At 33.9% G+C, this 15815-nt stretch overlaps 1 protein-coding gene across 1 annotated transcript; it reads left to right on the top strand.

The window, feature by feature from the left end:
* The first annotated feature begins 6960 nt into the window (after positions 1 to 6960).
* LOC137402300 (tigger transposable element-derived protein 1-like) lies at positions 6961 to 11770 on the top strand. The gene is made up of 2 exons (XM_068088797.1): positions 6961 to 7023; positions 11171 to 11770. The coding sequence occupies exons 1-2, from the start codon at positions 6961 to 6963 to the stop codon at positions 11768 to 11770; spliced, it is 663 nt and encodes a 220-aa protein (XP_067944898.1).
* Positions 11771 to 15815: the final 4045 nt, after the last annotated feature.

Below are 15815 nucleotides of genomic sequence, written 5' to 3' on the forward strand. Positions count from 1 at the left end.
CTATATATAAATATCAGTGTCTTTTTGTCTTTTATTGTATGTTCATTTATAATAAGTATGCATTGTTTTAACATAACAATGCATAACTTACATGACTCTCTCATAAGCTTGATTGATATGATAAGCAAGAATATTACAATCAGTAGAAAGCTGTAGTAGAACTGAAACAGGCACAGTATAAATTACACAAATATATAAAAAGTACACAGAAATAAATGCAGTATGCAGAAATAAAAAAAAACACCTTCATTTGAAACCGTCATTTTTATTACCCGTGCAAAATCGGGCAATCTGCTTGTTTTATATAAAGCAAGAGAGGCTGCTACCTATTTGTTAAAATTCACAACAATAAAAAATCTAAAGAAGTTAGACCAATATAAAGAAAAACATTTTTTTTAATTAAAACACAAAATGAAATCAAAACTTTTGTTGATCACCAAAAAATACCAAATAGTAGATCCCTGGTCAAAGATTTTCAAAATCACACTGGCAAAACTGCTAGCAATTTCTTGTTAACTGTTTTTTTAATTATTCTTGACAAAGTTATTACTTGCGCTGTTTTAATTAAAAAAGTTTACAGGTAAACGTTTGTTATTTTGCTATTTTTACTTTTGTTCCAAAAACTTTGCAATTATTTTTTATAGATTGCATTGTAACAAACTAATTTTAGATATCAATAGCGATAGGGCAATAATTTAATTATGGTGCTATTGTTATTGTGATTCCTAATTTGAAGTAAACAGTTTTATGAGAATTATTCTATAGCTGGCCATTGAGTACTTCTGTTGGAAAGCTTACCTACAGTTTTAATGTTTGGAAAACCGACTCATTTTACTTTTTGTTGGTCATAGTTGCTTGTTTTTTTTAATAGTTACTTTAAAAAACTCTCACAGCATTGGTAAAGTTTTCGTGCTATCTGAGATTTGTTTGAGCCAAGGTGTTATCGCTTCTCAACCTTTGCCTGTCATACATTTAGCCTGTAGTGTCTTGCTTATGATTATGTAACATCAAAGAACCACAAGTTAAATATAGAGAACAAAGAAACTTATTCAGTACTGCTGGTCATCTGTAATAACAAGATTATAACATTGGATGCTTTACACACCAAATCAAAGACAAATAAGATGTTTACTTCCATAAAATTTGTGCTCAATAGCATATACAATTTACAAATATTCAATGAGTTTATTATTTTCCATATACTCCATTCTATAACATTCTATTGGCACAAGGCTTTATTGGTAATAAAAAAACCAAAGCAGATGCAGTGAGTGAGACATGTTTTTAATAAAATAATAGCTTGTAAATTTCACAGACACTGCAAATAATTTGTCAATAATTTACCTAGGCGCGAGATTTTGAACTTCATTTGCAATATCACCCAGTTAGCCTCAAACAGAACAAATTGTATTTGTTTTGTATTAATGATACTCATGCTCATGTTCATTTTAAATCACATTGTTTTTACTATGCCAATCTTTTTCAGAAAATGCGTACTTATTTACCAATATAAATAGCTTTGAAAATGCATCAAATTACTGCTCAGGCGCCAAAGAGTAATGTTATATGTTTTAAATGGAGAAAATAAAGTGAACCACCTGTAATAATCAAGCCGGATCATATTTTCAAAATATTACCTCTGAATTGACGTTGCACAGAAAGATCACTGTTATCATAAACTATACAGACGTAGATCAATGTTGTCGAATATTTCACGTGGAAACATCCTATTTGACATTCGCAAGAATTTTTTATAGATTGCATTGTAGAAAACTAATTTTAGATATCAATAGTGCAATAATTTACTTATTGTTCTATTGTTATTGTGATTGCTAATTTGAACTAATCAGTTTTATGAGAATTATTTTATAACTGGTCATTGACAACTTCGGTTGGAAATTTTATCTACAGTTTCCATGTTTGGAAAACCCATCTAATTGTACTTTGTGTTACTGATAGTTGCTCTCTTTTCCATGATTACTTTGAAAAAGTCTCACGGCATTAGTGAAATTTTGATGCTGTTTGCGATTTGTCTGACCCAACATGTTATCGCTTCTCAATCTTTGCATGTCATACCTTGAGCCTGTAGTGTCTTGCTTATGATTATGTAATATCGAAGAAGCAGGAGTTAAATCTGGAGAACAAAGAAACTTATTCAGTACTGCTGGTCATATAGAATAACAAGATTATAACATTTGATGCTTTATACACCAATCAAAGACAAATCAAATGTTTACTCTCATAAAGTTTGCTCTTGGTAGCATACACAATTTACAAATATTCGATGAATTTAGTATTTTCTGTCTACTTTGCTCTACAGTATTATATTCTGTGCAAAGCTTTATGGTTAGCTAAAATGCAAGCAGACTCAGCAAGTGAGACATGTTGTAAATGCTATGGTGGCTTCAAAATCCCCAGACACTGCAAATAGTTTTTAGGAATCTACCCAGGTGCCAGGTTTTAAACTTTATTTGCAAAATCACCTAGCTAGCCTCAAACAGGAAATATTACATTTGTTTTGGATTAATGATAGTCATGCTCACGTTCATTTCAGATCACATGATTTTCACTAAGCCCATTTTTTTAAGGAATTGCGTACATATTTGCCTATCTAAACAGCTTTCGCAGTGCATCAAATCACTGCATAGTTTCCAAAGAGTTATCAAATGCATCTTAAATAGAAAAAATAAAATGAACAAAAGCTAACAAACAAGACAAATCATATTTTTAAAATATTTGATCTAAATTGATGTTGTTCCCATATAATACTATTATCATACGATATAGCCTACTGACATAGGGCAATATTGTCAAATAAATTTCTGCTATCACGAATCATTGTTGCATAACTTTTTAATCGATTGCCAACTTTTTATCATTCCTCCTAGCTAGAGCATTTTCATTGGCATTTTTAACTAGTAAATTAGATTTATGATTAGAATTCATGTACAGGGGTTAAAAAGTGAAGAAAATTAGTTGATCAATGCTCATCTTCTACTCTCAGAAACAAAGCTTTAAATTGTTGGCTTGGCGTATTTATGCTTTCGTTAAACATTTATTTCTTTTGAAAATTACAGTCGCATTTATCTAACTCTCAAATTGAAAGCTTTCACTAGATACGCGTTAGAACGACCTTTATATATGAATGACAGTTATTACATTATTTTAATGTTGCAAGATGTTTATGTTTACAGTTTTCTTAGAGGAGTGATTGTTTGGTCTGGAAACTGCATTAAGCGAGAAGGAGAGACACGAAGGTGTGCTGCACAAACCATAATATGTTTTATTTGACTTTGCTGTAGTAGATTAATTTGTCATATTATATGAACTCAAACTATGAGAATGGCCACTACTTAGATGGATGTTTTCAACAAAAATTTTGTGCCGCGATGAAAATCCTTTGGCTTGTAAAAATTATATAATAAAATAATATGGTTGAAGACAATGCAAAATATGATTGGCGAAACATGTTGAATAAATTGTAGCTCTGTTATCATCTGTGCTAAAATCTTCTCTGATAGATGGATTTACGAAGTGTAATATGAGCTATATTGACAGGTAGTTTTGAATAGCTTGGCTCAATTTCAACAGGCTAAATATTAAGTTCAAAAAATGTTATGCTCCACCCAACTAAGTAAAAACAGCTGAGTCCACAAACCGCAGACCAGGTGCAATATTGGTTTTATTAATTTTTTTAACAGAATCGGTAGGTTAATTGATTTCAACAAACTTGGCGTTGTTTAGTGTTCACTAGCTAGCTCAATTCATAAAACCATTGGTTTTGTACTTGAGTTAACTTATCAAACTTACCAGTAAAATTTCCTACAAATTAATACTATAATGGCTAGATAACGTAGACTCTACTTTATTTTTGGAATGCAGTTTGTTTCGATGTATTTTTGAACATATTCTTTCCAAATATGGCGGCGTGGGTATTTTATTTAGTAGTTAGTTTCTGGTGCGCGTGTAGCAACTGAGAACTTAGCTGATACAAAGGCCATGATTAAATACGCTAACTCGACAACCTAATTACTATAGACCGGTAGAATTGGTAGTTTGTACTTAAATTTTTAACAGCAGTTAAAGGAAATAAATATGACAAACCTTTACTTTGCCTTATTTGAGGTGTTTGAAACATTCGTAATAATGTCTCTGTCGCTGGATTTGAAAAATTTCATCTTAGCCAGCATGAGCAAATATAAAATAAAATATATGCAAATAGAGCCGCATAGGATGAGACTTTTATCGCATTAGCTTATGTGAATACAAAAGATAGAAACAGGTTGTATCATGTGTTACATCATTTGCGGCAAGTCTGGGCATGTCTTTTTTGCCTGAGCGTTTTTACCGCGATCAATTTTGTTTGATTTTAATCTTTAAATATCTCGACAACGAGATAACCCATCACAACAAACAACATACCAACCCATCACAACAATCGTCAAGTCGTTCAATCGTCAAGTCGTTCAATCGTCAAGTCGTAATCTGATCATGTGACCCAATACTTCGCAAATAATTCCTGCTGCACTTTTCAATTATTACAAGTGACCAACAGGCTCGTCATGATTATCAGACAATGATATGTACTCTTTCAAGCTATGGCTAAAAAAATAAACCAATTTTTACGGCAAGTTATATTATATCACTGCTAAAAGTGACAGCATTACGATGACGATAAAATAGACGCGTAAGAACATTAGACATAGTTTTATTGAATTTGTGAAGTAAATTTGCGAAAATATTTCGACGAATAAGGTTGCAAGAAAGTGTAAACAGAAACCATTTCTCACAACTAAATCACATTTGAGCCGTTTTGGAAAGGGAGTCCAAACTATGGCGGAATCGTGTGGCTGCAATGTTCTGTTCGTTTTTGAGCTTTTAAGAGCTTTTAATCACATTTTCACATAATTTGCACCTACAAGACAACAGAGTAAGACATGGTGAATCTTTTCATATCCAATAACGGTAATGTGAATTTTGTTGCAAGTCAACCTTTAAATATATTATCTAGTTAGCCTAACACCGGAGTTTAAAAAGGTTTTAAAAAATTCCAGTTGAATGTGAGCAACTAACCAGATAAGAATGATCTAGCCATGTTAATAATTGTCATGTTAAGCGTAACAACCAACTGGGCTAGTTAATTACCACAAGCACTTTGAGTGCGAGTGTTTTAACTAGTTTACTGAATATACTTACAATCAATCATCACCACAGTCAGTCGAATGATCGTAGTGTAGAGGCTTAGATCACTGGTCTTCAGATCTCAAGGTTGTGAGATCAAACCCTCTGTGAAAACTATTGGTCATCACTAGACTTTATTCGCTAAAACTGGAACGACAATTATTGAAACTTGTAGATTAGTAAATATTTTAAAGCAAATGCAGCAAGTAATGAGGAAGTAGTACAATAGTATCCGTCTGTCTGAAAGGTTATTAACTATTCAGGCCACTAAATTATCAAGAAACATGTGAGAATCCTGCACTGCATTACATAAATAGTTTGTATATGATCAGGTGCCAACAAACCCTGATGTATTTCAGAGAAATCATAGCTGATTCTGCCACAACACAATATCCTTTTGTTTATATAGAGTATGCATGCAGTACATGTTTTTAATTCTTAGTAAGCAGTACTAGTTCATTGGCGCTATTACTACCTGCATGCTGTAAAGTGCTAAATGCAGCAAAAAGTTTTGCATTACATTTACACTGTATGTGTATACATGCATAGCACATTTTATGAAAACTCATAAAAAACAAGTACAGTCAGCTGCAACACATGGTAAACACAAACTGATTTGTTTGGTTCGTCCCCACACAGTGCTGAATTGCGTTAAATAACTTGACCTCAACATCATTAACTCATACAATTGTTTGCCCAATGGCTTCCGAGACGGTTTTTATCACTTTAAAATATCACTTTAATTCAAGCCATAGTGAAAAACATCAACTATTAATAGTTTTAGGAGTCATGATTACCATCATCGGCAAAATATTCTTCTTAACGATTGTCCTAAAGGTTTGCAGAATATCCAACTTTATAAAACATCTGTTTTGCAAAAGTCTTTCAAAAGCAAAGAAAAGCGCATTAACCTTGGGATATGCCTAAAGTAAAATCGGCAAAATTGATCTTGGTTAAAATGCTCAACAAAAAAGATGTCTTTTATCTGAGCGTTTTAACCCTGATAAAGTTTTGCCAATTTTAACATGAGAACGTCCTGGCAGTCCATCACCTAAAACAACAAACAAATCTCATATGATAGAAAAATATCTATAGTATCTGATGAAATTTTAAAAACTTTATTTTTGAGGCCCTTTAACTTGCAACAATCCATCTATGGTTTTGATTTATATATAGCTTGTATGTGTACATGTATCTACTAATTATTACAGGCAGTTGTGACACTGCTCTGATAACTTGAATGCTCTGATAACTTGAACACTTTCTCTCGGTTCGTGACGTTTGAGTTATCCGGGTTTTACTGTATTTAGTAAACAAGGGCAATCACAACATAAATGCAAGATGTGAATGAATAAATGGGCAAACAAATTTGTCACAATCAGAATATTTTATATAGTTAGAAAAAGACTTTAGTATAATGTTTGCAACAATCAATACTAACGATTATACAATATAAATTTATATATTATAATTTCAATGTATAATGCTAATATGAATATAATAAAAATACTGTGTCCCAGTTTTATCAGAACGGTGATAACACTTGACTTTCTGTTTCAAAATGGCATTGGGGTTAGAGTGAATTTTTCGGAATTTATGAACCCAGCAGAGGACAATTTTATACAATGTGGTATAATCACTTGAAAAGTCAGCAGTGTAAGCTGATCCATAGTATTAACCCAATACTAAAGCACAGCTGCAGTACATGTGTAGTTTGAGATTTTGAACAATGTACATGTGCAGTGCACATGAATTGCTAGGTTCACTTTCATGAGCATCATGGGAATAAATCTGCAGTGGATCTCAGGAAGAAACTGCAGTAAGAATGCAGTTCCAGTAGCAGTAAGTGTCAACTGCACATTAGAAAGTTGTAATAAACTAAAAAATACTGTGCATTGCGCCGCAATGATGCAATGCAGTTTTAATGCATCACAACAGTGGATGTATGCATTATTTTATAATCTAATTGTAACCAACAAATGGTAAAACTCACCCACATCCACTGTTTCCACGCAGTAGCAGGTGTTTGCTCTCATAGTAGGTGGTCAAACACGTCATACAGTGAACATGACTGCACGGTAGCACTATGGGGTTGACGATTGTGTCACTTTTACGGTAGCAAAATTCACACTCAACATCTGCTACAGCCTCAGCCATTATAATCTAGAAATAAAGCATGTTGTGTTTCAAATTTATTTGCTTTGAGGTTTCCTCCCTTTGACTGGAACATGACAGCGAATTGCTAGTAAATTTGTGAGAGCTTTTGGTTTGAAGTAATTACAAATTAACCAACAGTAGTGACCTTTAAGTGACCTTTCATTTCGTTGTGAGCAGCAGTCGGAGACAATAAGCAAAGTATATGTAAGTCTTGAGTTTGAAATTATTAGACTCGGTGTGACAAGCATTTAACTGTGCCTTACCTTTTCTTCAGTGGGTTAAAGTCAAGACCATTTACTCAGTTGTAATAATATAATAACAGATTAGAGTTTACAGCGAGTCTGTAATCTGTATGAATACTATAAACCATATCATTAATCATCCTAATTTATTATTAGTAACCGATAAAAATGGCTCTGCTATTGTAAATACTCAAAGGTGCGCACACAAATCTAGTTTATCAGTAGTATATATAATGTTACATTGATGCTTAGTTAGCAGTCACAAATTATAACATCATAATCTGTATAAATGTATCACTGACTCGTAATAAAAAATTATTAAAATCACACAGTGAATACGATCCACAAACTACTAGAGTGCTAGCATACATCTCTAAAGTAGATGCATCTCAAATACATCTCTGCATTTGTTAATTCTAATGACCATGTTCAATGTAAACTTCAAGCTTTATTAAATAGCATTGCAAAACTAGTTTGGTTGCATAATGTACTTTTCACTGGCACCTTAGAACCCATACAATGCATGTCTTGCTTCTCATCAATATTGGACAGCGAGATCATTTGTCAGTCACTAGTGTTACATGCTACGAATCTTTGAGCTTCGAAGTTGTGGCTTTGATCATAGGAATCAGGAGGACGAATTCACATGATATGCAGGAGAGGTCGCACAACTCACAAATATTTGTAGCTGACGAGTTTACGTGCTACGAAGAAGTGGTATTTTCTACTATGCAATATATTAAAATCTATTTAGATCAATATGTACTATAATCAGACCATACAATTTCATTTCATCTTAGCCTGCAATAAGAGGCTTTTGTTTCATTGTTGTATATCATATTTTATTTTATCAATAAAAAGTTCATCATCATCAATGTAAACTAAAGCATGTGCGACGTGGCACGGACCTTTTTCTACATAGTTATTTTTGTAAAGTTTGGTTTCAACACTTCAAAATTTGCAAAAACCTATCAAAGCCCAAATATTAAAGTGTCCATATTTAGCAAATAAACACATTATGAAAGGCATATAGTACCCAATTGATACATGAACATTATTTAACATTCAGTTCATCAGGTATTTTTTGACTTACAGCTTTCGTTTGCGTAGGAAAACCTTTGTACATATCTTAAAACTGATCCCCGTCGTGTATTTTCATTATAGCTGGTAACATAGTAATTTATATTAGTATTTAAAAGGTGTTACGGTAAAAGCGTTGGTCATTTTGTAACGGTCTAATAGCCTACTTGCGCTGCAAACACTGCCATTGCTGTCCAATGAATTGAGATGCAAAATGAGCTTAAACTATTTTGCTTACCGAATGTGTACTCGTTCCAAGACGTTCCTAGCTTTATAGCGAAAAGGATTGTTATGTTGCTTAGTATCCATGTGGAACCTCAACCTTAGCGCTTTGATAAATAATCGATCGGGTAACACAGGCACGCTTCATCTTCTTACGCATGAAATCAAATGCTTTGTTCAAGCGATGTGAACTAGAGAACGTACAATTAAGCATACAACGCAATCGCTATTTATTAGTAGGGCGCCTTACAGTGCCTCCCGTTGCGCGTTTACAGCTTGAGTTGTACAACTCGAGTTGCACAACTTAAGTTTTGAACACGCAACGCGACTTTGTAAAAGTAAGGTGCAATATATTGGTATTACGGTAGTATAACATTAGATCTGGTTATATTAACAATGATACATCAATAGGCACCCGTTAGCGAATAGAAATTAAACTATGTATGTACTGTAAAGCTAGAGCTAATGACGAATTATTAAAAGTATACTGTGCCGAGTTTGCAACTCGAGTTGTACAGCTCGAGTTATATTTACCGACTAGAGTTTGTAAATATAACTCGAGTTGTACAACTCGAGTTACACAACTGGAGTTGATCAAAAATCCAGGCCGAGTTCTTTTAACAGCAACTCGAGTTTAACAACTCGGCTTGAGAACATCTCATCATTCCATTTTTTTCTAACTATATTTTCTATATATGGAATTTATTTTGGTGCATCATTAAACGCCGTTAAAATAATTTTGACATTCATTTTTGGTGTTCATTCAGTTTCATTTGACCCGGCTCCCACATAAAGTGTTTTTTCATTTGCCTTTTACGTTCTACAAGTTTTTTGTCTCGTTATATTTATAGAAATGAATATGCGCAAATATTGCCAATATTTATAATTCAAATGTGTATATATATTTAAATTATTATTATTAAATTGCTTTAAATGTTCTGTAAATGAGACACCCCAATTCCTCACTTTGCTTTTTTTACCAACCCGCGATAGTTTTGCGTAACACAACTCGAGTTAATCATAAACCCAGGCCGAGTTGTACAACTCGAGTTGCAACACGCAACGCCAGGCACTGTAAGGCGCCGTATATTAGATTTAGTAATTACGCTTGCCAAGCCTGGTTGATTTGTACTCATACCTGCCAACTCTCACGCATTGGGCGTGAGACTCACGCAATTACCCCAAAGAAAAAATGAAAACGTGTGAGAAATGCGTGAGATTTTTGACCCCAATTTCCACAATTTTATATATACTATCATTGATACATCAAATGCCCCAAAGCTAAATCTCACGCATTGCCCCATTCTTGGGTTGGCAGATCTATTTGTACTACTAGATATTAGTCATGAATTCAAAATATAGCTTTACTATATCGTAAATAAAGTAACACTCCTAGTTCTTATATTTTATTAATAACCCACCAATGACGACTATAAATGCTACAGTGCACCCTCGAGATACGATTACCCTGATATAAATTTTTTTCACCTTACGAAGTTGAATATAGTGAGATCTTCACCTCGCTATACGATTTTTTTTTCACCATACGATTTCGAGAAAAGTTTCGCCTGAGTTAAAATTTGGCGGTCGGTGTGCTCATAATGCAGGTTGAAATTACAAATACGCTGAAATGCTGTTCGCCGAAAATATTTTTACAGCGTTTTGAAAAGACACGATGATCGATTTCTCTCAGGTCGGCATTCCGCGTGGGAAACTTTGTGGAATTACTCAAGCAAGAGCGAATATTTATTTCTAACGTGATACTCATATTTGTTATAAATTTTTACTCAGCATAATTATATTTTTAAAACTACATATACATACAGTACATAATTAATTTGTTAGCAATGGATTCGGCAACCAGTACGAACATTACAGGAAGAAGGAAGAAAATGGTTTCCATGGCAACAAATTTGGAGATAATAAACAAATACAAAGGAGGTACCCGTATCGTTAGTATTGCTAAAGAGTATGGTCGCAACCAATTAACGATTGTGACTATCATTAAAAACAAACAATCTATCAAAGCAAACAAAGCTTCCAAGGGCATGACTATTATTGCCAGTAATAGATGTTCAATCAACAACGAGATGGAGAGGCTCTTTCTATTATGGATTAAAGAAAAGGAAATACGTGGTGATACTATCACGCAGTCAGCAATTTCACACAAGGAGCCAGCCCTTTTCGATGATCTCTTGGAAGCCTAAAAAGACAGTGGAGGTAAAGGAACGTCATATCAAACTGTTTCTGAGTTCAAGGCTTCTAACGGTTGGTTTGAACGGTTTAAGAGCAGAACTGGAATCCACTCAACGATTAGGCTTAAAGAGGCTGCCAGTTCGAACAAGAAAGAAGCCGACCACTTTTTGAAGAAGTTTGAAGAATTAATTTCTAATGAAGGCTACATTCCTCAGCAAGTTTTTAATTGCGATGAAACTGGCCTTTTTTGGAAAAAACTGCCTCGCCGCACATACATCACTGCTGAAGAAATAAAACTCCCCGGCCATAAACCGATGAAGGACAGACTCACTCTTGCACTTTGTGCAAATGCTAGTGAAGACTTGAAGATTAAGCCGCTACTAGTCTACCACTCAGAAAATCCTCGTGCATTCAAGGCACACAAAATTACAAAGGATAGGTTTGCGTTATTTTGCAAATCTAATAGCAAGGCCTGGGTTACAAGAGCCATATTCATTGAGTGCACCAATGTCTGCTTTGGTTCTGCTGTAAGGGAATATTTAGGCACGAACAATCTCCCTCTAAAATGTCTTTTAGTACTTGACAATGCCCCTGCTCACCCTCCTGGTCTGGAAGAAAATCTACATTCAGACTTTTTTTTTATCAAAGTTCTCTACCCGCCGCCAACACCACCCCATTCCTCCGGCCTATGAACCAGCAAGAAATAGCTAATTTCAAAAAGCTTTACACAAAACAACTGTTTAGAAGATGCTTTGAAGTTACTGAAAGCACTCAACTCACTCTGCGTAAGTTTTGGAAAGTTCATTTTGACATCGTTTAATGCCTGAAGATGGTTGAAAAAGCTTTGGATGAGGTTTCGAAGCAAACCTTAAAATCATCATGGAAAAGGCTGTGACCTGGTGTTGAGGCAAATCAAGACGCTGAAGATTCTCAAGAGGATGTAATCATAGATCCTACCTCTGAGGGTGATGTTACAGAAATAGTTTCACTCGGGATGGCTATGAGGCTTGTTGAAGATGAAGCTGACATTAAAAACCTTATTGAGGAGCACAGGGAAGAGCTCACAACAGAGGATTTAAAAGAGTTAGAGGCAATGCACAGCATCATAGTTCAGGAGGAGCAACAATTCGGTGGTGACGAAGAATTGGAAGGGACTAAGAAGACCACATCGACAGAAATAAAGGAAGCATTAAGTTGGTATGAGAACCTCACTAGATTTATTGCAAACAAACACCCTGAAAAAGTGCTCACAAACCGTGCTATGGACAATGTTAACGACACTTGCTTGAGCTATTTTAGGGACATTCTGAAGAATCGTCAAAAACAGACTCGTTTGGATAAATTTTTCAAGAGGAAAGTATCAAAAGGCACAGAGAATGACAGTGAATGTGAGAAAAGAGCTAGAAATAAAAGTGCACCTGAAGAATTGCTATCAGATTAATTATTTTAAAACGTTTTTTTAATTTTACATTTCAAGTTTACTGATCTGGAATGAAACATGTAAACAATACTGTATAATGCAGGTATAATGCATATCATTATTTATCATCACTGTGTGTCATGGTTCATTTATTTCAGTTTATACTTTATTTTATATCATGTTTTATTTATTTTATTTTCTTTTTGTTCTATTTTATATTAAATCATGTTTTGTTTACTTCATTTAGCTTTTTTATTGCATGTTTGCAGACAGGCAGGCCTGATTTTTACTACATTAATACAAATCATTGTATGTATGTATGTAACTCATTTACATCTAGCCACTCAAGATAGTTGACACATCTACAATTACCTTCTAGGAATTGCTATAGCCATGCCCTCTAGGGTATAAATTTGTACAAACTTCTGTATGTATGTTTACATTGATTCTTGTGCACATTTCATGCAAGACAAACTACAACGTTCTCTGAATCTTTTTTTATAAGTGTTAGCTAGCTAGCAACTGCCTGCATTGCACCAGCATTTACAATGCACCAGCGTGCATCATCCTCGGTAAGTGATCACGTAAGCTGTCTTTTATATTGCACTAAGTTAGCTTGTTTTCTTCGAGCACTCTCTGTACCAGCAGCAAAGCTGTGTTTTCCTGGCGATTTTTGCTTTTCAAGACCCAAAAATAACAAACTTCGTTTGAAAAACTAGTAAAAAATTTTGAGTTGTGATCTCTTGACAGAACCAGACAACTTTATTCCGCCTGCTAGAAAACTTCATTACGTATTAAATTTATTTTTAAGTGTAGTCACAAAATTAGCATTGATACGCTTTTGCTTTCTCTCTGCTCGTTACATGCACCAGCTCAAATCACCTTACTCCAAAGGTATGTACGTACATAACATGCACTGTAAAGTACGTAAATGAAATTTTATTTTTTGATGGCCATTAAATGGTCAAGTGTATGAGAGGCTTTTGCACCTCACGGCTTTTTTGGTCGAATTATGTTGAAAAAGGGTTTAACCAGACTCGCTAAGGTTTACAGTGAAAACAGAAATAAGCTGAGAAGCGGTAAAATTTTTATCGATGAAAAGTTGAAATTTAGTGAAATAATTAAAAATACATACTAAAACTCTACTTTTTTTTAGTTTTAAATGTGTGTTTAGAAAACTAAACTTATTTGAAGTGAATTGAAAGCTTATGTTGTGCCTAGATCTTGAAAGTAAGAACTCCTTACTGTGCGTACTGCATTTCGTGCACACATTATGATGTTGCATTTTACATTATTGCAGATCATAATCACTAGGTACACTTGAGACAATGCAGCTATTGTAGGTAACTATAGTTACTAAAGTTATCATACTATTTTGTTACCAACTGTCAATTTTTACAGCATTTTTATAAAATTTTAGACGATTTTCATCATTTTATTTTGCAATGTATAACTACAATGGTTTCTAAACCCCGACATACGATTTTTTCACCATACGATGCCAACCTTGGAACGAATTAACATCGTATCTCGAGGGTACACTAGACATTAGTCATGAATTCAAAATATAGCTTTACTATATCGTAAATAAAGTAACACTCCTAGTTCTTAAATTTTACTAATAACCCACCAATGACGACTATAAATGCTATTATGTTGGGCAGTTTGCTAGCAGTCGCATCATATAGACTGTCTACTAGAAACAAAGTGTGGTACATATAGAGCCTGAAAAATCTTTAAAAAAGATTTTCAAGCATCAAAAGACAAGCACAACTGGTCCATTCACTCTAAGCCCTGCCCGAGCTCTACTCACACCTTTATCACGCTTTACTCGTGCTTTACTCGTGCCTTACTGAAGCCTTACTGGAGCCTTACTGAAGCCTTACTGGAGCCTTACTGGAGCCTTACTGGAGCCTTACTGGAGCCTTACTGGTACCTTACTGGAGCCTTACTGGTACCTTACTGGAGCCTTACTGGAGCCTTACTGGTACCTTACTCACACCTTACTGGTACCTTACAAGTGACAAGGTTTCAAGTCCACATCTACAGCATAGAAGATGACTGAGTCTATATCTATATCCTCATCTCAGTCCTTATCTATTTTATGTTACTGTTTTCATTGATGTGTGCATGTATTTTTATGCCTACATCTATATCCATGTTTTCATCTGTATCTATATTTCTATTAACGTTTATGGTTCACAGCTATATCTACGTCTATGCATATTTGCAAGATTCTTTATTAAACAAATTGCCAGATTTTTGAACTTTCTATAAAAAAAACTGAATGAAAACATACTGTAGGTGTAGTGTTGCAAATAAGTTTCTTATTTTTTTGTCTCCATACTTTATTCCATCGTAAACCGTACAATACAGGAAATAACACCTTAAAAATGAAATTAAAATCAATATTTTGTTGGCCATCGAGGTTGCATTGGCAATGTATTTGGACTCGGCATTCAGTTTTATCGTTTTGTTGCCTGTATGAAGTTGAATTATAAATTTTCCAAAGATTGTAAAAGTGAAACAACTATTATTACAGTTTTAATATGGTTTGCAAGTAATTCAATTTCTAGGCACCAGTTTTACCATTAGCAAAACCTGCAGAAAGGCGTCACGCTGGTCAGTAAAATTTGCAGCAATTGTAATACATGTAGTTTCGCTTGTAAAAACTTCTATCAAACAAATATTTGGCAAAATGCCAAAATTCGAAAACTCTAGCATATTTTACAACAATAATTAGTCTTGAAACAATAGCGTTGCAAAAAAATTATGCCATGAATATAACACTCTAATTCAACGATGATATCAGAAAAGTTTAAACATATCCTGATGTCAAACTTCAACAATGAAAAAAAAACTTGTATATTTAATTTACAAACTGAAATATACTGATAATTGTACATGCAAAAAATATCTTTGTAAATTGCTTGTCGTTTTCAGTAGCACATAATTTATTTATGCATTTTTCCACATGATGAAGCCATGTACAATACATGTATGAGCAAAGGTGTTTGTCACACTCCTTACTGTTTAGTGAACGTATATCTACATTTTCGTTAGCAATTTGCCTTGTAAAACAAATTTTCATGCCTGTGGTAAAGTTTTATTTATAATAAATAGTTCATAGGTTAGATTGTAAACTATGTGATGTTTTATAAAATTGATAGGTTGATGTGCTTTTGAAATCCTCTTGTCACATGTTATTTTCTATTTCTTCTAAACAACGATAATTAACAATTAATAACAATGCCGGTAAATAGTATGATAGTAAAGAACAATAAAGCAAACATTTGAAAACCTGAATTAATTATGTT

This window comes from Watersipora subatra, chromosome 8, assembly GCF_963576615.1.
Source record: "Watersipora subatra chromosome 8, tzWatSuba1.1, whole genome shotgun sequence".
Classification (NCBI taxonomy): domain Eukaryota; kingdom Metazoa; phylum Bryozoa; class Gymnolaemata; order Cheilostomatida; family Watersiporidae; genus Watersipora; species Watersipora subatra.